We start from the raw sequence: 26,857 nt of genomic DNA, 5'->3' as shown, positions 1-26,857 counted from the left end.
GAACATTTACTGGGGCTTTTTCCTCTCATGCGATTTTTTTCCACTCTTTTTATCTTGCATCTGACTCATCATTTTCCAGTGTCTCTTGCCCTCCTCTGTAGCCTTAGGATGTCCTTCTGCTTTTCTGCTGGAGTTTAGTTGTTCACGCAGAGTAGCTGTCAAGCAAGCCGATGCCTGCTGCCTCCTCGCTTCTCTTTGGATCTACATGAGGTGATTTGTGCACTAATTAGAAATATTTCAGATTTGTGTTTTTTTTTTTTCCCTTTGAGTTTTGCTTTTAAAAACTGTTTTTAAATACACATAGGACAATGGCATTCAGATTTCTACGCTCCTTGCACGTATTATGGCTAAGCATCTTTATGTCTGAAACGCAGAAGCACATGAAAATTCTTTAATTTCTTTTCTCAGACCCAAATAATTATTACCACAGAAGAAATGAAATGACAACCACAGATAATCTTGACTTTAAGCATCACAACTACAAGGAAATGAGGCAGGTAGGCAAAGAGGCTGGTGTGGGACCTCCTGGGTGGAGCGTGGAGGGGTGCAGGCTTTTGAGCTCTTGTGGGATCTGAATTCTACCTTTAAAAAAATATTATTAAACATTACGTGCAATCAATTAAAAATTTTTTTTCCCTGTCTGTTTTAATCTGTCATAAAAAGTTGCAATTTATCAAAGTCCCCATGCCGTCCTTTTGCTTCCACGTATATTTGAGTGGTGAAGGTTGTGGTGGTTTCTCCTTTCAGATTTAGCCATCAGAATTCTCCTCTACTTCAGTGGCTTTGGATAATCAGAATAAAATTTAAAAAATAAAATAAAGGGTATTATAAAAGAACTTAAAAAAATCCTGTTAATATAATTTTAAATCGACCAGCCTTGTTATAATCTTGCTTCTTTAACCTCAAACAGGTAACCTTGTTGTTATTTTTGTTGTTGTTGTTCTTAATCTTGCTTCGTGTCACCACAGACACAGGTGTGGGTTGTGCTAAAGAAATATTTCTTCCTGCTTTCTCTTCAAATATAAAGATAATACGTTTGGACTTGAAGTGCGTGAATCACTTTCCCTGTGCGGAATTTTCAGTGTATTTATACTGCATGAATCACCACTCATTTTTATTGAGCAATTGTGTACTGAGTCACACGTTTATTTCGGTAGAGATTTTGTGGCCTATATTTCTTAGCACAAAGATTAGACAAGTACAAACTCAATTGGCATAATTACTGCCAAAACCAATAAAATAAAGTGGATTTTAGACTCTCATTGCAGAAGGACAGGTTAGAAATGTCTTTGGGGAAACAAGCATAGCTTTAAAACAGAATGTTTTTCCACTTTTCATAGAAGCAGAAAATTTGCGACTGCGGCTGAGAGCTGGTCAGTTGTGAACTGTGTTTGACTGTCCTTGCCCAAGTTTTGGTTTTCTGTGTGTCAAAATACTTAATTTATTCAGATTATATTAGATTCTAATTGGGTTCTTCGTATGACTCGGAAAGTAATCACATGCTGGCAATTAAAGAGATGATGAGGAGTTTACTGAGGCCAATACAAATATTTCCACTGTTGTAATATACTTAGAACTTGGTTCTAGGCGTCTTTCTCACTAGCAATGAATTTTTAACACAACTTTTAACTGCTTTCCTCAATCAGTGCTCTGGGGATCCTGTGCCCGCGGTAGTGCCAGGCAGGTTAGAAAAGCTTCTGCGCTGCAGCCTGGTTCCAGAGACAGCCCTGGGAGGACAGGTTCATCTCCCCCATCCCACATCTTGGGACCCGCATGGATGCAGGGATAAATCAGCTGGGAGGGACTTTCCTGCAGTTTGAAGAGGGTAAACGGAGAGAAATTAGTAAACAGAGAGCTGAGACAATAACATTATTCATACATTACAGAAAGCAGTTTTTAGCCTGCTAAAATAGACCTTCTTTTGATGTTTGTACTCATTATCAGAGTGAAAAACGTAAAAATTTATTGGAAAAAAACCCCCACAGTATCTGATGCAATAATAATCCTTTTCATCCTCTTGTCAGTAGAACATAAATCTATAATCCCCACGCAATCAACCTTGGATAAGTTTTGACTTCTAAAAAGTCAAAAAGTTGACTTTGACAGTCTCTAGTAAGAGGTCCAGAGCTCCATATCCATTGACAGCATTTGTGGTTCATTATGAGCAAGTGGATCATGAGGATTTTCGGCAGTCTGTCTCAAAAAAGTTACTAACTGACTCGCTTAAATCAAACGCTAGAAGATAGAACCCACTGTCCTCTGGCTTCAGATATACGTTTCGGCTGGAATAACAAATGATGACGTACTCACTCCCATATGCCCAGAACATTAAAAAAAGTTCCATGGAATAGTTGGGTACCCACAATACCAGCACACTGGTATGATGACGATGATGATGATGAAAATATTAGATGGTGAAAAAAAATAGATCTGAAACGAGACAATACACTGAGCGAGCATAACTGATTGGATTATTCAGTGCTGAGTTTACATCTGCAAAAGAAATTCTTTCTCATATGTATAAGACCAACGTATGAGATGAACAAATGTACAAAAATAGCATCTTTTCAGTCTCTTTGCAACACGATTATAAATAGAAGTGAAGCCTTTTATGAGAGGAATTTTAATGATGTTCTTCCCAACGTGAATTGTGTTTCCACTTATATTTGCTAAATGGTGGCATGGGAATCGGACACGTCTAATTATTGCATTTTTTAAATTATCGGTCATGTTATCGTCCAATATTGTTTCTAAATTAACACTGTGTGAGCAGAGAGTTTTGTTATGCTACAGTATTTCTTCAATAATGTATGCACCCTTGTTTATGAAAAGATTGTCTAATTAATAGTCCCTAGGGCTCCGATTTACAGTAAAGTCCTTATTTCTTTCTTTAGTGCCTCGCAATACAAAAAAAAAAACCAGACAGATAAATTATTGTCATTTAAAGCGATTTGCAATAACTTCTAATTATTAACACACAATTTTTCAGTTTCGTTTGTAAATTTTAACATTAACCTGAAATGTCACACTGGAGTGTTTGTGGGACAGTTTAGACTCCAGACGTCCTTACCTGGCCGACATCTGTGTGGCTCCGTTGGTTTAAACAGAGCTATGCCCTGAACCGTGACCTTCCCTATGCCCTTTAGCGAGCACCGCGGCAATTTGATTATATTTTTACTATGTCGTGCAGCCTCTGCTGAAATAGCGAATAGAAGAGATTGTGATGGAAGGGAACGCCTTCAGCCAGGCTGTTGGCATTTCCATTATTAATTCTATTTTTTGTTGAAACTTGGTAAGCAAATTCTGAGGAGTCTGTTATTCACTGCAGGAGGTTGTCCTGCTGTTTTTATGGAGTCATCCAGATTATATCTATTTTGTTATTTCAGCCACACCAACACTGCCTTACCTAACGATTTTCCCACGTGAGATTTTCACATTGTAAGACAAGAAGGGTGGGCTTGGTTTCTACCTCAGCAGAAGCAGGTGTAATCAGAATTCACTGGGAAAATCGTGTTTAAATGGATTATATCCTTCTGTCTTCATTTGTTTCGAATTAAGTTGTTGCTGCATAGGGCAAAGGAGAGAGAAGTCTCCTTTACTGGGCAAAGTGTGTCTGTGGCAACCTGTAATGTACCTGCCTTGCCGTGCCAGTAACACCCCGGCTCATGTCAAGTCACTTCGCTATGGTAAACCATCGAGTGTGTAGAAGGAAGTTTTAAGGTGCCTAATTACCCTCCAATGAATAACGTTTTGAAAACGTGTTTTACCGACTCTTGGTAGTATAGTAGTAATGTTTTTGCTGGTTTTATTCCTACCGGGCTTCCCCCTCAAGTCCTTCATTTTGTGACGATATTTTACAAATATATCTCATGTAAGGAAGATCTCGAACCTCACCTGTGTTGTGGCGTTTCAGCAAACATAAGCTGAATAAACGTTTTTTCAAGGCCAGGCTGGACGGGGCTTTGAGCATCCTGTTCTGGTGGGAGGTGTCCCTGCCCAGGGCAGGGGGGTTGGAACTAGATGATCTTTAAGGTCCCTTCCAACCCAAACCATTCTATGGTTTTACGTTGTGTGATAGCAGCGCTGTAATTCGTGAACTAAACATAAAGCTTTTACAACTAAGAAATAATGAGAAAAGAAAATGAGGAGCATTCGCCATAACCGATTTGAAATGAACTGGAATGAAATAATTAATAGGGGATCTATTTTGATGCTGCACTGTCTAACTGTATGTCATTTTTTTGTTGGCAGTTGATGAAAACTGTGAATAAAATGTGCCCGAATATCACAAGAATTTACAATATTGGAAAAAGCAACCAAGGACTAAAGCTGTATGCTGTCGAGATTTCTGACAACCCAGGAGAACACGAAGTTGGTTAGGATTTAGTCTAACTAAATCTGTTGAAGGGTGTTCGATCTGGCTCTTTTTTTTTTTTTTTTTGCCCTCATTCTCTGTATCTGCAGTAATTATCACTGATGGAATTATATTCATGGCAGCAAAGATTTCAAATGTATGTGGGAGGAACTTCAGTGCTATATTTCTAAATTGGGAAGAGGAGGGTGAGCACAAATAGAAGGCATTTTGAATGTGGGATCAAATTCTTTAATGATAATGAGTTTTATTCTTTACAATAACAAAATAAAAGTGAATTTCAGTACCGGGGAATGGATTTTAGTTGTGGGGATTTATGTAGCTTTGGGTGGAAATTTCCCTTTTTTATATGGAGTGAATGCATTACAAGCAAGGATAGGTCAGATCTCCCCGGTCATCTTCCCCCCGTGAGTGTTGGGGTACAAATTCCTATGGTGATATAATTCTTCAGAATAGAAACTCATTCAGTCTTTTGTCCTTCTGTGGAAAAAATAAAGATATTGCTATGATAGTGCCTGAGACAGACATTGGAATAAAGGCATCTTGTGCTTTGCCATGTCCATAAATACCCTGAAATGTGTTCATCCCACCCAAGGAAGAACACGACACACTCCAAAGACATTTCTCTACTTCGCCACAAGGGATGGAGCACAATTGATGTAATCTCTCAGTTGACTTGGGGACGATCTTAGACTGCAGTCTCTGAATCTCAGATGTTCACACCAGAATTATTCATCTAATCTGCCTTCCCCACTTACCTATGTCGGAGGGCCCTGCAGAAAACATGCAAGGAGTTCATCACGGGCCAGGCAAACTGGGAGGGTGGATCCAGCCACAAGCCATGGCTTGGCCAGTTTGGGTCTGTCCTCTTGATGTTTGCAAGTGTTATTCTGACAAAGGAAAAACTAAATTATGGGGCTTATTATTTTTAACAGCTGGCGCTATTCCTAATCATCTTTGAGTGCAGTTATTGTGGCATTCAGTATAACCTTGAAAAACGCACGTGAACCTGGTTTTTGATTAGTGAAGAAAAAGGAGCGTATGAAGTCAGAGATCAGTCATGTACAGTTACTGACGGTTACCTTTTAAGAACCTTAGCACCTGTCCCAGTGAACTACCAGCAATGTCTTTTTCATGTTATTTTTAGACTATCAGAACTTTTAAAATCTACTTGTAACATGCTGAAATTGTGAGGGTAATTAAAAATCTCTTTAATGAAATATCGGTTTTGGAGGTTTTACACAGTGACTTTAGATATCACTGGTACATAAGCCTGTTCCAAAATGAAATAGATAGTAATTATTTGTTTCTGTAAAGTTACATCATCACCTATCACCTGGTTAGTTAAGGCATTTCTTCAACTCTCCTGAAGAGTTGTGGATGGACATCAATGAAATTTGCTGCTCTGACTACACTTCTCCCCCTTGTGTTTTCAACAGGTGAACCGGAATTTCGGTACATTGCAGGAGCTCACGGGAATGAAGTGCTTGGACGTGAGCTAATCCTTTTGTTAATGCAGTTCATGTGTCAAGAATACCTGGCTGGGAACCCGCGCATTGTACATCTCATTGAGGATACCAGGATCCACCTCCTGCCCTCAGTCAACCCCGATGGATATGACAAGGCATATAAGGCGGTAATATGATTATGAATATACCAAGGGATTATTTTAGTTGTGTTAGATTAATGAAACATGCTCCTGTTGTCTTCATTTTTTTCAAAGGTGATATTTTCCAAGCAATCAAAATAAACAAATTAAAAAATAAACACATCAAAGCAAGCATAAGCCACTGAAAACTCTTACTCAGAAAAAAAAGCTGGAAAAACCAGTATTCTGTGTGACGCTGGCTAACAGGAAGATATGTATGGAAAGGAGGGTCACTGACTGCCAGAACAAACCATACTGAGGTGTATAGATCAATGGGAACACCATCATGGAAAATGGAAAATTCATGCAGTCTGTTTCTTGTGAGAAACCAAGCTAAGCACATGAAAATTTGCATTCCTCTGCTGCTGAAATTTAATAGTGTGTCTTTAAGGGGAGCACAATGTGTTGAGCATCATAATAATTCAGTCTGGAAGGAGACAGACACCAGGAGGAAAAATTGCAGGGGCTGGTCAAATGCACTGGAAAATCTTCCAGGGCAGTCTGTAGAAGACTGGAATACCAAAGTTGCACTCACAGCCATGGAAGGGAATATATGCCATCTCCATTGGAACCCAGGGGAAAACCAGTCTTAAATAGAAACCTGGAAAACCAAACAGAACATTTTGGCTAACCTCAAGTAATTTTTCATAAGTTTTGCTTCAGCTCATTGAAGGTTTCATGCAAAATAAAAAAACAAAACAAAACAAAAACAGTCACTCATTTCAGTTAATTAAATAATTCATCCTTCCATTTCTCTGTATAGAATTATCTCTGACACATGCCCAAACGCTTTGCTGAGGGCTCACAGGCTGTCATGTTCAGAATTAAAATTTATCTCTTTTTTTCTTATTATTTTTCTTTTTTTTTTTTTTTTTTTTAAATCTAAGGGTTCAGAATTAGGGGGCTGGTCTTTAGGACGATGGACCCAGGACGGCATTGACATCAACAATAATTTCCCTGATTTAAACTCTTTGCTCTGGGAGTCAGAAGATCAGAAGAAGAGTAAAAGGAAAGTTCCAAACCATCACATCCCGATCCCCGACTGGTACCTGTCCGAAAACGCCACCGTGAGTAAGACCAGAGAGAGGGGAGTAGAGAGGCTGGGGCAGGCTGGAAGAGTGAACTTTCCAACATTCCTCAAGAAATGAGTAACTTGTAGGTGAAATTGCGTACCTGGTCTAAGCTGCTTGTCTAGGCTTCCTTCTTAGTCAATGGCAAAGAATGCTCCATAAAAGTACCGTTCACCCCCTTATCTCCCTCGGAAGGGAACCGCATCCCAGAGGATCCTCTTTTCCCTGGGCTATTGCGAGAACCCAGAGGACTCGATGCCCAACTTTTAGGCAGCAATGGGTAGACAAAGAGGAACCCACCACAGGGCTCAGTCCTGCGAATCGGGCTTCTCCCTAGTTTTGCAGTGTAGATGAGCTCTTTGCAAACTCAGTCGCTGTACAGATTTCTCCTGAGGTTTTCTTGATGGTCTTATTTGAAATAACACAGCGCACACTGAGGCATACGCAAAACCAACATGGTGGCTTATGCTAAAGTCATTGATTGCATCGTAGTGCCAAAAATGTAACTTACTTTTGCATGGCCTTTTAAGTATAATGGCAACTATTTATAGCGGCTGCGATCCCCCTAGTCTGAGGGGAAGGCACTTAACTGTGGTGGTTCTGTGGGCTCTAGAAACATTTCTGTGTTTAAAATCCCTTATTTCAAAAACTCATTTCAGCCGATGGCAGTGGGAGCAGTGTCACGGTCTGACATCTCTGTCGGTTGCTGCTCTTGGCCTCACCCTACATCGATGTTCCTGCTGTATAAATTACTAACATTAAGGTTTTGTTAGTTTTTATGGATTGTGGGTGACCTCCCAAGCACAGCTGGCAGGCACCGTAATTTAAGAAAGCCCTTCCCGGCCACATCTCTTCTGCTGGCTCCTCGCTCCATGCTAAGAAGCTCACAGCGGGACTCCCGCGTCTGCTCTGCCTTTGCAACAAGATGATCAGATTTCACGGGTTGGATCAAAGCCGCTCTTTCTTTTTCTCCCAGGTGGCCGTTGAGACACGGGCAATAATAGCGTGGATGGAAAAAATCCCTTTTGTGCTGGGTGGCAATTTGCAGGGAGGAGAGCTGGTGGTGGCGTACCCCTATGATATGGTACGATCAATGTGGAAAACCCAGGATTACACCCCTACCCCAGACGACCACGTCTTTCGCTGGCTTGCGTATTCCTATGCCTCCACGCACCGCCTGATGACAGATGCGAGAAGGAGAGCGTGCCACACGGAGGATTTCCAAAAGGAGGATGGCACTGTCAACGGAGCCTCCTGGCACACCGTGGCTGGAAGTAAGTGTCTGTAGAGGCTGCAATTAGCAATTACCTTGCTAAATATGCTAATGCCATCACTGCCGGGTGTACGTTGCAGTGGCAATGGTGGTAAAACGTGCACCAAGAGGAGAATTTCCCCATCTGAACGTCAGTTCACTGCATTTCATCTACTATCGGAGGGTTGAAGGAGACTGTGTCACTAATACCCGGTGGCCATTTCAGGTCAACCTCAAACCTACTGAGGTTTCCAAAAGCACATGTGCAATACGCTGGTTTTATGGATTCTATACGTGCAAGATGGTTTTTCAGGACAAAGCCAACCCAGTCCAAACCTACTGTCAGAGGGGAACCTGTGAGTCTTTGCCATCTCAGAGGGTACCAACAGAAAAATGCTGCCAAACAGCAGAGACACCCAGTGTCAGAGCCACAGCAGCGACTCCCAGACCAGTCTGGGAGCCTGGGGAGAGACCAGTGGCCCTCAGATTAGAAAATAAGGATTTCATCCTCCTGCTCGCTGAACTAAGTAGCAGATCAGCCCCCACTCACATTCACTTTGAGTTGTAAAAACATGCCACCAAAAGCTGCTGCTTGCCTGCTACCATCCTATTTTTAAAAATACACTTAATTACACTTAAACTTTGCATGGTCTCCATAGGCATTTCTGCTGCCAGAATAAATTACAGATTGCATTGCTCACCATATGCCCAAGCCTGTCGCCCTGTCAAGGAGCACGAAGGGGAAGCCGTGTCCTGTAGTGCAGGCAAAGCATCGATTTCCAGGAAAGCCCAATTAGAAGCACATTTTTAGCAGCGACAGGCGCGGTTATCTCTATGGGGGTACACTTCGAGCAGGCTCGGAACAGGGACTCTGCTCATCCATCACGGCTCTGCTCAAAATCTTTGGGTTCTTTTTATAAATGCATAGGTTGGGCAATGTATTCTATAAAATCAAGCACTGAGCTGTGCATCTGCCGTCACATGAATGACAACGGGAACAACTACAGCGGTAATGGCAAACAGATGCGAGCGCAGACCACGTTTTATTGGAGCTGGCTCTTGTTTTTAACTTGCAGGTAGTTTCACTGCATAAACATTTCTAAACTTTTGGACAAAACTTTTACAGCTTTTACATTGGCCTCTGTGAAGTTAAGGCTGGCCAGCCTTTAAAGGCTAGAGCCAAGAAATAACTTTTCAAATATTTTTTCAGGAGGTTAAAAAGTGCTGGGTGAATTCGGGGGGGGGGGAGATTAAACTGCTTAGATCACAAGGCCAATGCCTGACAATACATTTCTACGCATTTCTGCAAGTGCTAAAAAAACCCCTCTCAATGCTAACTTGAACGCTTAATTACCTAATTTATGAGCTTAATTTTCCTAAGTGCTGTAAGAAACATGATTATGAATCGATCCAGAAAAGATGACATTGGCCATGTCACTAACAGCTGTCACACTAAGTTATATTAAGTAATGGTGTACAATATAGATGTTGAATAGTATCTTGATTTCTTCGTAACAATTGCATCTTGGATTTGGTTCATCTGATTTGTTTTGTTGCTTTATGATGTTTCTCCTTACACTTTAACATCCTGCTCTCCTCCATTATAATAAGACTTCGCCTATAAATAGTTGCCATTATATTTAAAAGGACATGCAAAAATAAAAATATTGCTTTTACTTCCAATTCTTTACACCTTCTACCCCAGACTAAACCTCAAAAGATGTGGTTTCCATTTGAGCTCTGCCTCCGGCCTGGAGGCGGGATGGTTTTAGACCTCTTCTTTACATAGACAAAAGGAAGAGAGGGATTTGTGGTGCAGAGATACATGTGCATGCATATATATGTGTTGCAGCTGATGGTTAACCAATGGCACCTTGCGTTGTACAGGGCTGTCCAAACGTGATTCTAGGTTTGGAGATAGATTTCCCTTTGTTTTTTCACTCTGTAACTCCATGACTATATAGATTGTATACCTCGCTCCGCTTTTGCTGCTTATTTACCTTTTAGATCAACACGCAACACTTTTCTTCTCCTAAACCCCTGCTTGCTTAATGCCTGACCTGAAGGTGACACCCCAACACGTTGCTTGCAGAAAGCTGCCCCCGCTGTCCTTTGATGTGGGTGGCATCTCCTTGCTGTACCACACGTGTACCACGCGTCCTCTCCCTCCTCACCCTCCTGCTGCCACGGCCTTGCCGTCGTCATCCGTATAAACCTTTCGCTGTTCATGCCATGGGAAAATGTATGAGGGATTTTTCTAATTCCTTTTCGGCACCAGAGAGTCCCCAGAGAAGTGCGTGCACCACAGATTCCTTGCACAGATCTCAAACGCCTCTGCATGCCTTTGAAACCCGGCCGTACCACTTCCCGCACGTGTTTTGGGCCGCAACGAATGCAAGTTCTTCGGCCATTTTACATCTGACGTTTCTGCACCAGGTGAACTGCACAAAGGCGAAGAACAGACAAGTCTCATTTTATTTCCAGTGCTCTCGAGGCTGGATTTGCATCTTTCAGACCCTACGCGGAGAGTTGCTCTTGGCAACGTTAAGCCGTTTTCTTAAATACATGTATTAAAACAGAGCAATTACTGTGTGTCGCGAAACATTTCACAATAGATTAATCAGGATGCGATACAGCATGTGAGGGGAAAATAATTGTGGCTGTTTCTCAAACAGCGAGGAAGCACCTTTATGCAGAGTAGCATATGCCACTGTCTGATATTTAGGCTTTCCCCATCACCAAAAGTGAAAAGCTTAACATCTGTATTATAGAGTCCTCCCGCTCGGCATCCAAAAGGCACCGAGGGCTCGTTAAATACTTGACTACTGCTCTGTGGTAATTGGACAGGACTAGGTTTTGGTTTTTTTTAACTCCTTTCAATCAGAAGCACGTGGTTAATGCATTTCCTCCTAAACTTTGCCATTGTAAAATATAACAATTAGTGATCATTAATAAACATTTAAAGTATTTCGTTTTTTTTTTTAATTCAAAATGCAGATGGCTGAAAAAGAAACGAGGTTCCCATCATTTCTTCCTCCAGTGTTTCATGTATCGTGTTATTGGTGTGATTGTGGAGAATGAATAAATGGAATTTTCCAAACAAAAATAATCACAAGAATCAGGAGAGAAACCTGGGAAATAGCAGTGTTTGAGATCTGTATGTCAACACAGTCTTCCTTAGTGCTCAGGACCTTTGGAAAGTGGAAATGTAGACTTAAACCACGGCTCCTCAGAGGTCGGAGACGCTGAGGTTCCTGGGGTTTGATTAGGATGTATTTCTAAGGGAAATCCTTATTGCAGAGCAGTGGCGCAGATTCTGGCCCTCTTTAAAGCCGTAATAGGGAGCAAACAGAATAGATCCTTTCATTCCTTACAAGCTAACAGGCACCATATATAACTTAAAAGAACTTTTACTACCTTGATTTTTCTGGCATTCCTATTACCTAGATTACTTACCCACGAAAACATTTAGACCGAGAAACTATTTCATCATCTATTCTGATAAGTCATTTTTACATAACGATCACTGAGCACCCGTTATTGTGTCCTGGCATTCAGAGTTGTATAAATTTGGTTAAGGGCTGCACATCCACGGAAGCTAACGTAGACCATCCCATTTCTACCCAGGGCAATCAGAGGTGAGAGTTGCTCCAAGGGAATATGTCCAGGATTGGTGAAGTTTGGTGCTGTCTTAAAGGCAAAGCACAAGGTTTTTTTTGCTGTAAAGGGAGACCTCTCCTAACATCTTCCTGGTGTGAGGAGGGCAACGGAGCTGGCGAGGGGTCTGGAGCACAAGTCTGGTGAGGAGTGGCTGAGGGAGCTGGGGGTGTTCAGCCTGGAGAAAAGGGGGCTGAGGGGAGACCTTCTCGCTCTCTACAGCTCCCTGAAAGGAGGGGGCAGCAAGGGGGATCGGTCTCCTCTCCCAAGGAACAGGCTACAGGACAAGAGGAAAAGGCCTCAAGTTATACCAGGGGAGGTTTAGGATGGATATTGGGAAAAATTTCTTCACCGAAAGGGTTATCAAGCACTGGAACAGGCTGCCCAGGGAAGTGGTGGAGTCGCAATCCCTGGAGGTATTTAAAAGCCGGGCAGACGCGGTGGTTTTGGCAGTGTTGGGTTGATGGTTAGACTCGATGATCTTAAAAGTCCCTTCCAACCTAAATGTTTCTATGGTTCTATGATTCTACCTGTTCCGTCAGTATCAGAGAAACTTCATCTGGAATGAATTTTATTTGTTGTTGTTTCTTTATTTTCTGCTAAATGTCTATTTCCTTTAAGTTTTGTGATAGCAAAAGGGCGCCGCTCTTTGCAGCAAAGGAATTGGGGATGGTGGTGCTGGGCTGACAGGGTGGGCCGTGCTGTCATGCTGCAGTCTTGCGTCCTCTGTTTCGAACGTGTTGATGGGACGCCGTCTTTAGAAAGCCTTGTTCTGTTAAATGTATTGCCGTGATGTTACTCTGGTGCTTTATTACAAAGGACGTGGCATTTCTAAAATGCTTTTGCCTAGACAGATCTGCAGACTAAACCAGCTAGAAAAATACCCGGTTTGTGTTTAAATAAGTTACATTACTTTGCAGAAAACAGTCAGATCTGATCAACAGATTAACAGAGGATGTAAGATCGTTGCTTTTTTTTACCTCCTATTGACAGGCATAAATGACTTCAGTTATCTGCACACAAACTGCTTTGAACTGTCCATCTACGTCGGCTGCGACAAGTATCCCCACGAGAGCGAGCTACCCGAAGAATGGGAAAACAACCGCGAGTCCCTGATTGTCTTCATGGAACAGGTATTCGACAGAAGAATAACTTCTGAATAACTTGAGGACTCCTTTCGGATAGAAAGGGAGTTTAAGGTTTCTGATATTTTCTTTGCGTCACTAATTACATGATATTGTTATGTGATAGAAACCTTACCTACAAGCAATACTGGCATATCACTTCAGCCAGGCTGTTTTAACTTAGGAAGGCAAAATAGTGAAGGTCGGTAAAATTTGACATGAGTGCAGAGCTTGCTAAAAATGACAGAAAAAACCCAAACCCTTACGTCTGCTGCTTTATCTGCTTGTTTCATCTGTCTCTCGAATTTGATGCCTCAGGAATTCTAACAGAATTTGTACACTGGCACAGAAGCAGTTAATGCCTAGAAGGCTGAAGCTGGGTTAATAACGATATTTCAAAATTGCATGAAGTAGGAATGGAATACACTTAATTCACACATGGAAGTAGTGATTTGTTGTGTGTTCCTAATGATGGTACTGTTCATTGCTGTGTCATATATACTTGTTTGTTTATTCTCTCAATAGGTCCATCGGGGCATCAAGGGCATAGTAAAAGATGTGCATGGAAAGGGAATCCCAAACGCTGTTATTTCAGTAGAAGGTGTTAACCATGACATTCGCACAGGTAAAAAAAAAAACAACAAAACAAACCAAAAAAAAACCCAAAGACAAAACCACCATCAGTGCAAATGAACAGAGGTATGGCTTAAAAACAAAATACAGAACTTTGGACTCTTTTCTCTGAAAAACCAGCAGACAATATACAGTCCAAGCAGCGTGTTGCAGAAGGAGTGGGACATGAGGAGGGAATCACTTCTTCCCATGGTTCAGCGTCGTAGACAAGAGCAGAACCATGGCTTTCCTCTCTGCTCCTCTGCCTCTTTCCACATCCTTTAAAGTATTGAGCAAATAGCCTTTTATGTGCCCAAAATCAATAGCCTGAGTAAGGTTGTGTCTAAAGAACTCTGTTGCTTCTTTTCTCACGTAAAGGTAGTGCAAATCTAACACAAAATAATTATAGTACTGTAAAACAAGGGTGCAGGTAATGCCTTGGTGGGCGAAGGGTGTTTCTTTGGCTGTTAACAGTTACGGGACTGTGAATGTGTTGGAGACGTGATTTAGAGCCGTGTCCAGAGGAGGAACAGCTGTTGCAGGGAAGGGGGAGTTTCACAACCTGAAGAGTCTCCTGCAAAACATCACAGGTTTATAAAAGATCGTTTAATGGGGCTCAGTGGAGACACTGCTTTGTACGGGTGAATCTCAGCCCGGAGAATTTCTTTTCAATATGTATAATTTGAAAAAAAAAACCCACACAAATGGATATGTGCCCTCTTAGCACGGTCTTGATCTATGCCCAGACACAGATATGTATACTCAGAGTAAACTCTAAGCCTATTTAATGGCTGGAAAGTAGTTATGGCACTAAATAAAGAACTGCTTTAAATATACACTAGCAACTACAAGATTAATAGTAATACCTGACAATTTTTGTTGGCAGATAGCAGGCGGGATAGCGTCCAACAGCCATTGCGTTTGTGTAGGGACTGTATTGTGATTTAAGACATAACGGTCATCTTAAATAGAGAAACAGAGGGGACAGAGCAAGGAGAGGAGCACGTGGAAAGAAATACCCAAACAAGACGTTGGCAGGAGTCTTTAGTGACGGCAGCGGCGCTGCCTAGCACGCAAAGTGCTGTTTGCAAGGGGTTAACAAGGTTTCTGTTGGATGTTTACGGAGAAGTAGCATCATGGTGAATAATCAGACAGAGCACATTGTCGTGTACTCGAGGTTTGGTTCAACGTTAGAAACAGGAATGCTAATTTTGTGTATTTTATAGGTCCTCTCTGACATTCTGGGTCTTTCATTAGCTGCCACTTTGACTTGCTTTGGTACAGTATGGCACAATTTGTCATGTAAACTAATTTCAGGCTGTGGAATATTACAGAGCTTTAGATAAGAAACTTCCAAATCTATAGTGTTTGCTACAGTAGATTATCTGAGCCAATAATAAATCTTGGAATATCTAACTTAGTTTACATTAATTTTATTTCAGTGCTACCGTGTCTCTGTTGTAAAAGAAAACATTAAACGACAGATATTAAATTAGGCAATAATGATTCTGCCTTAAATATTTCAAAACGGGACCACTGGGAAATGATAGTGGGAATGACCAAGTAAATGCAATAGGTGATTCGTCTCCAGCTCTCGGTACACTGGATTGCCACGTGAAAGAAAATGCAACAGTTTAAAGACAGCAAAAGTGCACCTGGAAAGGAGCCCAGGTGGAACGTGTAATACCTGTCCCAGAATCCACCTTGTAACACTTCGGGAATCTTACGGCTATTTATATCCAGACTTAAAGCGGAGCTTCTATGGCTCAGGGCCATCAGCAGTTGTTAGCAAAAATAAAAGTACTTATTCTTTTAAATTCTTCTTTTTAATGAGGCGTGTTTAAGCTGACACTCTGTTTGGGAATCACTTTGTAGATGGGAACATAAAAGCTCTCTATCTTGTTTTATATTATACAGATAACAATGTATGTCTCATTAGTCTTTGAAACTGAAGAATTTATGTTGGAGCCAAAAAGCTAAAACGATACGTATAACTCCAGAGAAAGAAGGCAAATTGTCAGCAGTCTTCTTTCATTTATAGCTTTTTAAATGAAAAATGTATCCTTTTAAACCTCCGAGTTGCCTTGATATAAAAATAGGCCAAGCAGGAGAAGAATTACGGCCACTATCTCTATTCATATAACTTTTGTTTAAAGTGAGCGAGGCTGTAAGGTATCTACCATTTCTTTGATAACATTAACGTGGTCGACTACCCTGTAGAGCCAGACAAAAGTTGTCTGTAAAGGCCTTCTAATAACATTTACTTGTTTGAGAAAATCTCTGCTTCTTCCTGTGGGCAAAAAAAAGTGCGTGGAAAGCACTTTTTTTTTTAACTTTCTCTTGGACGTACAATATAACTTATGGGAAGAGGGGGCTGCTGACACTAAGCTGACAATATGAATAGGCTAATTGGAGTCATTGATTCCAAGAGAAAGAGCTTTGTGGAAAATTATTCCATTTTCTCTTGATGCAGATGTAACTATTGATTAAGTAAGTCTGAGTGATTACGTGTTGTTACGGTTAGATGTGGGCTGTGCTCTACGAGATAACCTTGGGAAAAGAGTTCATCCGTGGGATGACCAAAGGCACGTGGACATGTTTTTCCCCATGGTGCAAAGGCAGTTTTGTGGCAGTTTTGGGAATCTCAAAGCAAATCTCGATGAAGAAATATACCATTCCCTTCTAGTGAAACACTCCTGTATCACAGCTGGCACCAGAGCCCAAAGGAAGAGGCACGTTTCTGTGGGATTTTTTGCAATAGAGCATTAATAAATTTAATTTGGCACCTTGTTCAGAGAAATTTTTATGAATATTTTGGTAAGTTTCGTATGGTTTCAGTATACATTATGTAACGAACCCCAAAGATTTTGAAGCAGCGTTTAGTAATATTTAATCACGTTAGTCTACGCTAAGGGTAAGTCTGGTATAATAACTCTCCCGGCTCATTCCTGGCTGCCTGCTCAGTAGAGAAAAGTTAAGTTTTAGCTGTTACACGCATTGGGTGTGCAGCACTATGGCTAGATCTCCTGGATTTTTATAATTTTTATTTATATAAACTAATTTTATATGATTAAATAAATTTTGAATTAGTAAAATTTGGTACATTCAAGTGCAAATATGACACTTAATTGTAACAAAGGTCTGTCCTATCGGGCTCAAAGAATATTCCTCTTAATTGAAGGGTTTATGGAGTCATCTGGCACAATTTATAATAATACTATCTTCATATTTTTATGCATTGCTATTTTATCTGAGAAGACATGACAAATTCTTTTCCAGGCCCAATAGGAGGAGATAGATGCAGTCTGCCTCCAACCTGCTCCCCTGGAGCCTATTCTTTTAGCAAACCTATTATTTACTAAATTTATCTGTATTTTTAATTGTGTTTCTCTTGCCATCTGCTCTGAATTTTTTTACCTACTGCATTTAATCTGATTTTAAAAAAAAAAAAAAATCAATCCTTTTAGTCTGGTATTAAATTCTGGGCAATGACAGCTGACAGAAATACTAATGTCTGCTGACTTGTAAATGGGAAGGGGTTAAAGTGCATCCTGCTAACAGTTTAATATCCAGCTTTGAAATAATTTTTCGGTGGTGTGTGAATGTCTAGATGTTCTCCTGGCCTCGCGTGCAGGGTTGTGATGAACCGCCTGTTAAATGTGTCAGGAAAATGTGGGTCAGTTTTGAAATCCAGGGGGTAAAGCCGAGCTCCGAGCAGGGATGCATTCACAGCCATGCATGGGGTGATGCGAAGCCTTTTGCCAGCCCTCTAGAATCTCCAGAGCATTTACAGCTAAAAATGAGCCCTTAGGGATAAATTCAAGACACCCGGGCAGCTTTGTGGTTTGTGTTTTAGTGAAGGAGCCAATGGACACAACAGTAAGGGAGAACTGAATAGAGAGCTTCTAAGAGAGCCCTTCCTAAAAATTCCTGAGTCCTGAGATACAGAAAATCTGGACCTTGATCATCACCCCAAACAGGGTCAAATTAGCTGAAAGAAAAACCGGAGCCATCTGCTATGCAAGAACTAACCCGATGGGGTCTGCTGTGTGCACAATATTTCACGCTTGCCCCCAGAGGCTGCCGTATCAGGTTATAGTTGATATTGCTGTTTTGCTAACACTTGCTGTTTGCAAACATGTTTTTTATTTTACCAGAGCCTAAATTAAAACCCTCTTTCTTTAAACAGAGGCTAGCTAGTCTGATCTTTTCCCAAGTATAATATTTTTGTGCAAACCATCTTTAGTTTTCGCGACAGGCTGCATTGCAAGGAACCCAAGGCTAGTGAGAGTAGGGCTGTCAGTTCTCATCAGTGCTTAAAAAAACCAATTCCTCTTCATACAAAAGGTGTTGCATTTCTATTTATACATAGAACTGCGTATTTGAATATGCACTTCCATTCCACAGTGGGTTTTCCCAGGGCAAGGTGCAAAACTATTTTTAGATATTAGCGTTTCACCTTTTTCAGCCCACAGCTGGGCATACTTGCTAGTTAAAATAATATTTGAAAAGAAGTTTAAAACTGTCCTTAAGTACATGTGGGTAACCTGAGATCATATATGGGATAAAAGAAAACAGAAAGTCCCAATTCAATAAGGTGTTAAAATACATCTCGCTTTATGTGTGGGAAGTTGAGTTGATTACAGGAGTTCTGTTCATGCATTTACAGGTAAGCAAGTGGTTAAATACCCTGACGAATTATAGTTTGTAGGAAAATCAGTGTAATAAAACCCAATGTAAGATTTTATAGAAGGGGATATTTACTTAGACCTCTAAGTGAGTCGATATTATGCGTTCACGTGCTTTGCATACTAAATAGTACCAAAACGCATGTGTCCAGGCGGTCTGGCCAGGATCGTGAGTGCGATGTGGGTACCCCACTGGGGCTCCTCTTGATTGCTTAGTTACAATTAGTTCGGGGAACATCTTTTATACCCCTCAGGAATCACCAACGATTACAAGGGTGACCATTTGTCTCAGGATCTTCCTGACTTCAGCAGACAAAAATCTTAGACCAAATTGAAGGCTGTTGTCCTTTTTTCATCATTTCACAGAATCGCGGAATCACAGACTGGCAGGGGTGGGAAGGGACCTCTGGAGATCATCCCATCCAAGCCCCTGCCAGAGCAGGGTCACCCAGAGCGGGTGGCACAGGAACGCGTCCAGGCGGGTTTGGAATGTCTCCAGAGACGGAGACTCCCCCACCTCTCTGGGCAGCCTGTGCCAGGGCTCTGCCACCCTCAAAGGAAAGAAGTTTTTCCTCATGTTGAGATGGAAATTCTTGTGTTGCAGTTTGTGCCCGTTGCCCCTTGTCCTGTCACTGGACACCACTGAGAAGAGTCTGACCCCATCCTCTTGACACCCGCCCTTTAGATACTGATCAGCATTGATGAGATCCCCTCTCAGTCTTCTCTTCTCCAGGCGGAACAGACCCAGGTCTCTCGGTCTCTCATCCTCTCCTCATAAGAGAGATGCTCCAGTTCCTTGATCATCTTTATAGCTGTCCACTAGACTCTTTCTTGAACAAGGGAGCCCAGAATATTGGAAAACTTGTTTGAGATGTGTTTTCCTGTAGGTTTGGCTGGACGAGGAGGGGTATGTGTGATGGGTGGTGGCTGCCTCATTGACACCCTCCTGGTGTGAGGATGCTGCGTTGCCGCCTGTGGTGTCATCTTATCTGTGTGGAGCCATTTCTGTATTCTCATAAACAACACCCTCTTCAAGGAGAAAGAGCCACTGTCCTGAAAACCACCTCTTTTCCTCCCAGGAGCCGATGGCGATTACTGGCGTCTTCTCAACCCGGGGGAATACGTGGTGGGCGTGAAGGCGGAGGGCTACACCGCCGCTACCAAGACCTGCGAAGTCGGCTACGACATGGGAGCTACTCAGTGCGACTTCACCATCTCCAAAACCAACCTGGCGAGAATCAAGGAGATCATGAAGAAGTTTGGGAAGCAGCCCATCAGCCTGTCCATGCGGCGGCTCCGGCAGAGGGCTCGGCAGTGGCAGCAGCAGCGATAGACCTCAGCCCGGCAGCCCACGGCGTCCACGAGCTCTGCTTCTATCAGCCTGGCGGTAGTCGTAGTGAGAGTTACATAGCCCACCTCTTCATGCATATTTCTCTGCACGAGGCCTTTCTGTTAGTGGAGCTGGATGAACAGCGGAGGGTTTTCGGTCTGGCAAAAAATCAGAAACAAAATTCGAGTTGAACCGAAATAAGCCCCGGCTTGAGGGGGAGAGGTAGGAAGAATGTAGAAAGATGTTTTGAGTTAACCTGGAATGAATTTTTTTGCTTGTTTTGGGTTATTTAATCCTTTGTAAATTTGTTTCCTTTAAAAATAGACAAAAAAAAGAAAGGGAAAAAAAAGAGATACTTATAAAGGAGAAGTGTTGTTTTGAATGAAAAACTGAAAAATGTTTCTAAAGTATAAAATTGGTATATTTTTGCAATTCAAAAAAGCTTTGACACTCTACGTTTTATTCTCATATGGGAGGAAAGCTGAGAGGGGAAAACTTCTGCTGAAGATCATTAAAATTTGTGTCAAAATTTCAGTCCCCCTTTCCCTGAAAGTCCCCCTTTGGACAAGCACCATTATATTTGGGGAAAAAACCTGAAGCGAATAACCCACCTTAGCTTTCCTGCTCGGGTTGTTTATATTTAAGGATGTCTCGTGATTCCAGAGTTTAATGCCAGGAGTGTTTTCTCCTCTGGCTTTTTAAGGCTGCTTTTTGACTCCGTGAACTAAACCTAAGGAAAAGGGCATGGAATAAGGACCACTGCAGCGCTGTGGCATGGCGTCCCTCCTCTAACCTGGGAGAAGGACTTGAAACAAAGATTTTCTCGTGGATGCAGACAGTTTTATCGTGTGTATGAGAGGAGAGGCTTGGTCATTGATAAGTGTGTAGTTCAGAAATGCAGTGATATCATCTTTTCTTCTTGATTTTTGGCCTGCCTATAAGTGCCTTTTGTGCTCATGCACACCTTGTGCCACAGTCTTCTACGGCATGCCAGGGATTTTGTATTGCTCTGCATGGTCTGCTCGTCTTGCCTCTGCAGCTGGTGCTGTTTTTCTGGCCTTATGACTCTATGGGAGCAGGATTTGTGCTTCTTTATTGGCTTTTAAGTAACCAAATTGTACGGCAGGATAGGATTGAGGTTCAGGAAAGATGCAGATTAGATCAAGGAAAGAATGACCTAAATAAACACTGGACAAAGTATCAACTGGTAAAAATCAACTTTGCTCCCTTGGCTTTAATGTTACGACCTTAATCATAGCAAATGAAAGGTCAGCTGCATGATTTTAGCCAGTCAAGAGGCTGTGATTAAATAAACATCTCTTAATATGCTTGGTAGAAAGACTGCAGCGTACACTTCCAAATGCAATTCTACTTAAAACATTTTAATTGCTGTTACAGTTTTTGCCTGTTTGATATGATTCTTGGAAAAGACATTCACCAACATATCATTCAAAACTGTGGAAAAATAAAGTGCAAGTAGAAAACTTAGGGTAAAAATACCACGTGCCATCTGTATTAAATCTTTTTTTCTTGTCAACGAATCTTGTAAACACATAAAAGGCGAAAGATTGCGGAATGAATAATATAATCATGAACCTTTGCATTATAAATAGTCATATTCTTAAATTTCTTAGACAATTCCAGCCCGTGCTTGTTCTGCAGATACCATTAAATAACAGCAATGTGCTTGGCAGAAAGGGCTCAAAGAAAATACAAGAGTGCGTACATAATTTTCTATAACTGAAATTATGGGACCCCGGCTCCCAGTCAGCATCATTTCAATTAAGTAATAGAGGTAAACAAATAATCCAATCATCACATTAGCATTTGGAATTACATTTTACTTATTTCACTCTATTTACCACCCTTACAACATTCTATAGGTCATATATTTTTGTATAGCAAATATAACAGCAACTTGTCAAGAAGGGGTTTTGGCAGCTGAGAGGGGATTAATGATGTCTTTGTGCAGGTAACGATGTGAAATAATTTTGGAATATGGAGTTATGACAGCAGACAATTTGTTAGCGGTTTAATTGGGCTTGTTCATTGGCATATGTAGATGTTGTTACCGCCACAACAGATGAGGGCCGCACACGGGTTTTTATGTTATGAACTGATGGAGTTTCTTAGGTGGCTTCTCTCTGGAGTCCCACGAAGGCTACGCAGCCGTCTTGCTGGGGGTGGCTGGCACGCGCAGGTAAACGAGAAACTAACCAGCCAAATTTAAATCACTGCGATAATCAGATTGAAGGTGGAAACCACTATCTTAGTCCTGGCAGGTCAATTCTTTCTACTTTGAAATAACGCTTCAGGCTGAGATTTATGTTAACAAACCTAGAGGTCCCTATGCTTGGTTCTCGGGTATGAGGTTAACTCAACGAGAAGTTCGGTTTTTATTTGATAGCAAGAACTGGATTTGATGGGAAATTCTTCGATGTCTATTAGTTAAAATTAGATGGACTCTGATTGCTGAAGACCTGAGTAACATCAGATGCTGAAGACAGTGGCCTTGGTGCTCTTTACTGGTCCTGACTAGTGCTTACACGTACTTGGGCACAGCAGAACTATGACTAATGCAGGTGACCTTACTCCATTTTAGTCCAGGCATTACTAAATAAATGGCCTAATAGCTGTCAAGTGTATTTGTCCGTGCAATTATTTGTTGATTGTCCAGCACCTTTACACCGGAAAACACTCAAGTTGAAAGTTACTAAGAACTTCAGACATGTGAATATCTCGTGCTGAGATCAGATGCTTACGCCTGCCCTGAATCTAATAATACTGAACCGATGTGTGCTCTATTTACTGCTATAGTTATGCACTTGGGAGTTTAAATGTTGATTTTCTTTGCAATACATAGTACTGCTATTTAACCTTTAGACAGATCGAAACCACAAACCAATAAACTGGATACCAGTGTTTTCTATTTATCTACCTTTTCCATGCCTTTAGAAGAGATAATTTTTTCTGAATTCTCAGCCTTTAATCTCTTTTCCTTTTACTGTTGTAGGAAAACAGGCAACCCTGTAGAAACGCCAGGAAATAAAACTTGAGGATGGATACGATCCTTTTATAATCACAGATGCATTTTAGCAGCTGCTTATATGAGGACGTTGCTAAAGTTTGTTCATCCCTGACATAAAAGGAAAAAAATACAATCCCTTCCAAGTAATAAGAAATTCAGCTGCACAGTCGCACCCACACAGTAAAGGTTAAACAAATAAAAGGTTAAAACGGGACATATTCCACTCTCCTTGATAATACCAGCCATCAGTCATGTGCTCCCATGCAGACCCCTGAGAATCATAAAGTACAGTGGGAGCTGGACGGCTTCTCCTTGGCTACCTATGTGATGCTGTCCAGCTCTTCATTTTTTATCCGTTTAATTATCGTATCTCAGCTTTTCTCATCCATCTCTAGTAACTACAAGTACGCTAACCTCTCAAAGACAGATCTCGGTATCTGCAAATCAGCCTGGGAATGCTGAATCCAGTAAAATTTTATCTACTAAAACTATATCTGCTTACCCACGTTGGTACGAGTGTAGTGAAACCTGGCAATTTCCAACCCAAATTTAACCTGCTGCAGACTGTTAGGAGCATCTGAGTATCCCTTTTACCAGGAGGCTGAGCTCTGTGTGGGTAAAACACACTGATAAAAGCGAATGTAAATGAAGTTATTGACTACGCCGGTGAAGAAATGCAATTTTTCATCGGATATTTTAAGCCTGTCACATATTTTCAGCTTCTGTCACCAACTACTTTCCCTTCTTTTATCCATGTATACTTTGTGGGGTTTTTTCCTCTAACTTCAGCTTATTATTTTCAGTGAATATGGGACATCTTCCCAAAGCGTGGATTGACGGAGTTATCCAGCCAGATTTACTCGCCTCTTTTATCGTGCTGTGGTAGGTGGTTGACCTTTTTGAGAAACACCGGCACAGAGATGAGTTAACTTGAAATAGAGTACAAGTGGTTTCACACCAACGACTTTCCCTAGTTAACCTTTAAAAATTGGCATATACGATATTCGCTATGGGTCTGAAAATGCCCGAGTTTGGAGGCAAATGTGCCTCTCTACCATTTATCTCTGTAATCGATCTCGGTGTGAATTCAGTTCATAATACCATGAGCCCGAGGGAGGAGGTATAAAAGCACATCCAAGTTGTATAAATTGTGGTAGCATCACCTCCTGCTGCAGTACACTGCTGTGCTGGCATGGAAACACCCCAGGACAAACAGCTCTGTCTACACCTACCAACTATCCGCAGGAGCCCAAAGAAGCTCTATTTCTTACTCACTAAGAGCATAAAACTTCCCAAATGTTGTTTTCCTGTCTTGCTGGAGCAGTTGCATACATGGAAAGAGGGTGGAAAGAGGGTCAGTGATTTTTTACAGTTGATTTCATGGATAATTTTAGTACCACTTTCACCTCTGCCGCTTTGTGCTATCATGGTGGCAAGCAGTTTTCTCAGTCTCAGTCCTTTTCAGTCCTAAATAAATGGTTATGAATGCTTTTTGGCTTCAGGTGATCAAGTTATAGAACTTTTAGATCTTTATTCTGGTATTTCCTTAATTTTCCAAGTTTAAATCACATCTATACACTTAGCCTAATGTGCTTACTAGTCTTTAATTTCTTTTTAAAGGTCATTTAGGTTGAGATGGCCTTTTTATATTTCACTGTGACACTATAATACGGTTTTCGAGCCGCAAAATTTATGTTCAATGAAGCCATCACGGTGAATGCAATCTTGTGCCTGCAAGAGTAAGTCACTAAATAACCATTCTCTGCCCTCTTCCACTGATATAATCACCGTTTTACAGCACGCATAACCAGTTTAAGTCTAGGTGAGACTTAGAAACCCACCAAGTCCACATTCAGGTTTGCAGGACAATTTCTGATGAGTTTTTGGCGTAGATGATCTCTTCTCTTAACTGACAAGTGACCTGATTTTATTTTGATGGAGATTTGGATTACTGCTTCACGGGAAAATTTGAAGCACTGCACCCACACTCATTATCCGTTCCTTGCTCATTTGGCAGAAAAAGGACATTTTTACGCCTTCCGTAAATTTCAGAGGGGCTGTATTGACTGGACAATTTTGGGTATAGCATTTCAACTTACGACTACCCGAAATAAATACATTTGTCAGTAAAAAATGCCGAGAATGGAATTCTGGAAAGCCCATGAAAAGAGTTTAGGCAGTGAACATAAAGGTACTTTATAGCTTCATGTTTACATACTTAATCTGCCTTTTCAGTTATATGAGGGCCTTTAATCATCTGCTGTCGTGCCAGGCTCACAGAGGTTAAAACCACCTTCCCCTCCCCTGTGTCTGGTGGTTTGTTCAGGCTGAATTAAGCAATATCCCGCACAGTTTTCTGCTCAGGCTGCTTTGCTTGACTCTCTTTACTAAACCGATCTTCAGAGACCTTTCTAGCACTTATCTCTCCCCATTAGCCAGGCTCCCAGATGAAGGTCCAACCTTCTTCTGTGAAGGTCATCAGAGCACGGCTGGAGTGCCAGCATCCCGTCTGGAGATGGCACTCGGGCTCTCGAGGTACATCAGCGCTTCTGAAAGTGGGGGGTTTTCAGCAAAATACAACAAATTGCACTGCTCTGCGAATGCCTGCTCTTTTGGTTTAATATTATTCTTAACAGAAGGTGCGGACAATTCAGAAACTCTGTTTTCCTGATCAGGACATAGGTAAAGAAAAAGTTGAAGGACTGAGGAAGAGCGAATATTGAAGAAAAATAAGATGAAGTGATAGGTCCATACGGAATGCTTTGCATTTAGAATTATGAAGCTTTTATGAAGTTATAGATGTCTTTAAAGTTGTCCTGCAACGCCTGCGAATTCAATGTGAAAATGAGCACTTTTCACCAGCGGATTAAATAATAAATCATTGTGCCCTTCACTCCATACCGAGGAATTGCAATGTCCAGTGTAGACGGGGCCTGAAAGCAGCTGAAAGATGCCGTCTCAGAGGGTAAAGCATCACTGTGCACAGCGCCTTTCAAGGCCAGATGGAGTTACATGGAGTAGGACATAGACAAATCTAAAGAAATCTGTAAATACAGAGACCCACGATGTAGCTTCAAGCATGGCAGCTTGGTAAGTGCCCATATGGGGGAAGCCCAACCACACTTGTGATAAAAAAATATATATACAGAATGGGATGCTCCATGAGAAAGAGATGCAAAAAATAACCAAGAAAACCAACACTTTGCTTTTTGCAAGCAAAATAAGCAAATAAAGTTCTCCTCTGCATGTTTGAAATAATATTTATGAATAGTAACATCAAATCACAATTATGAACAGAAAGCTTTCTCTTTTCTCTTGAATGCTTTTCCATTCCAAATCTGTGCTATATATTCTGAAATACTGATGTTGTTTAGAGAAAGCAGCTAGTAACAATTCCCACCTATTATTATATGAAGTAGTATCAACCACCTGATATTTTAATTATTCTACTCATTAACTCCGCATAATTTGTAGCAGCTTCTTTCTAGAATTCAATACAGCACTTATGTCAACAGCACAATCATTCTTATTAACTCCGCTCTATCCCAAGAGCAACAAAAAAGAGCATTCAGAGTAACCCATCATTTAAAGATCTAATAAAAGTCAGCCGGCCTTATTGTCAGCAAGTAAAAATATGAAAAATGGAATTACTTTTTTGTGGTTTGGATGTGACAGAAATTCAATATTTGGGTTAATAAGGACCAATGGCAGCCTAATCTCACTTGAACAGACACGGGGGATTTAAATTCGAGATCTATTTCTTGCCACGAGGATCTGGATCTGATTACATGGCTTGAGGGGTTTTTTAATGTAAAAGGCGCTAAAGTCACATTCCTATTCTTTATAGTGTTGTGAGCCCTCTAACTCCTGGGTGGACGGAATCCTTCCTTTGGTTGTCTCCTTGCGGCGTGCCACAGCTCTAACCCAGCTCACTGGTCACCTCCTGGTGGCTCCAAGGTCGGAGCAGGCTCTCACGGGCAGAACTGGTAGATTTACAGTATAACCTGGAAAAGAGCGGAAAGTGAATGGAAAAACAGACTCTGCTTCTACGATCTGCCCTGTAGCTGCCTAAATGC

General features: G+C 41.4%; 1 protein-coding gene across 1 annotated transcript in view; it reads left to right on the top strand.

Annotated features, from left to right (window-relative positions):
- Window positions 1-22,571, top strand: part of CPXM2 (carboxypeptidase X, M14 family member 2) — an 81,352-nt gene extending 58,781 nt beyond the window's left edge. Inside the window, exons 6-13 of the mRNA XM_054205790.1 lie at window positions 409-497; window positions 4,252-4,375; window positions 5,812-6,008; window positions 6,908-7,087; window positions 8,067-8,364; window positions 12,993-13,132; window positions 13,649-13,748; window positions 19,503-22,571. Of these exons, the coding sequence (XP_054061765.1) occupies window positions 409-497; window positions 4,252-4,375; window positions 5,812-6,008; window positions 6,908-7,087; window positions 8,067-8,364; window positions 12,993-13,132; window positions 13,649-13,748; window positions 19,503-19,756 (1,382 nt within the window). The 3' untranslated portion in view covers window positions 19,757-22,571. The remainder of the gene's footprint in view (window positions 1-408; window positions 498-4,251; window positions 4,376-5,811; window positions 6,009-6,907; window positions 7,088-8,066; window positions 8,365-12,992; window positions 13,133-13,648; window positions 13,749-19,502) is intronic.
- Window positions 22,572-26,857: the final 4,286 nt, after the last annotated feature.

This window comes from Rissa tridactyla, chromosome 6, assembly GCF_028500815.1.
Source record: "Rissa tridactyla isolate bRisTri1 chromosome 6, bRisTri1.patW.cur.20221130, whole genome shotgun sequence".
In the NCBI taxonomy this organism is placed as follows: domain Eukaryota; kingdom Metazoa; phylum Chordata; class Aves; order Charadriiformes; family Laridae; genus Rissa; species Rissa tridactyla.
This window is presented reverse-complemented; position numbering and strand designations above follow the sequence as displayed.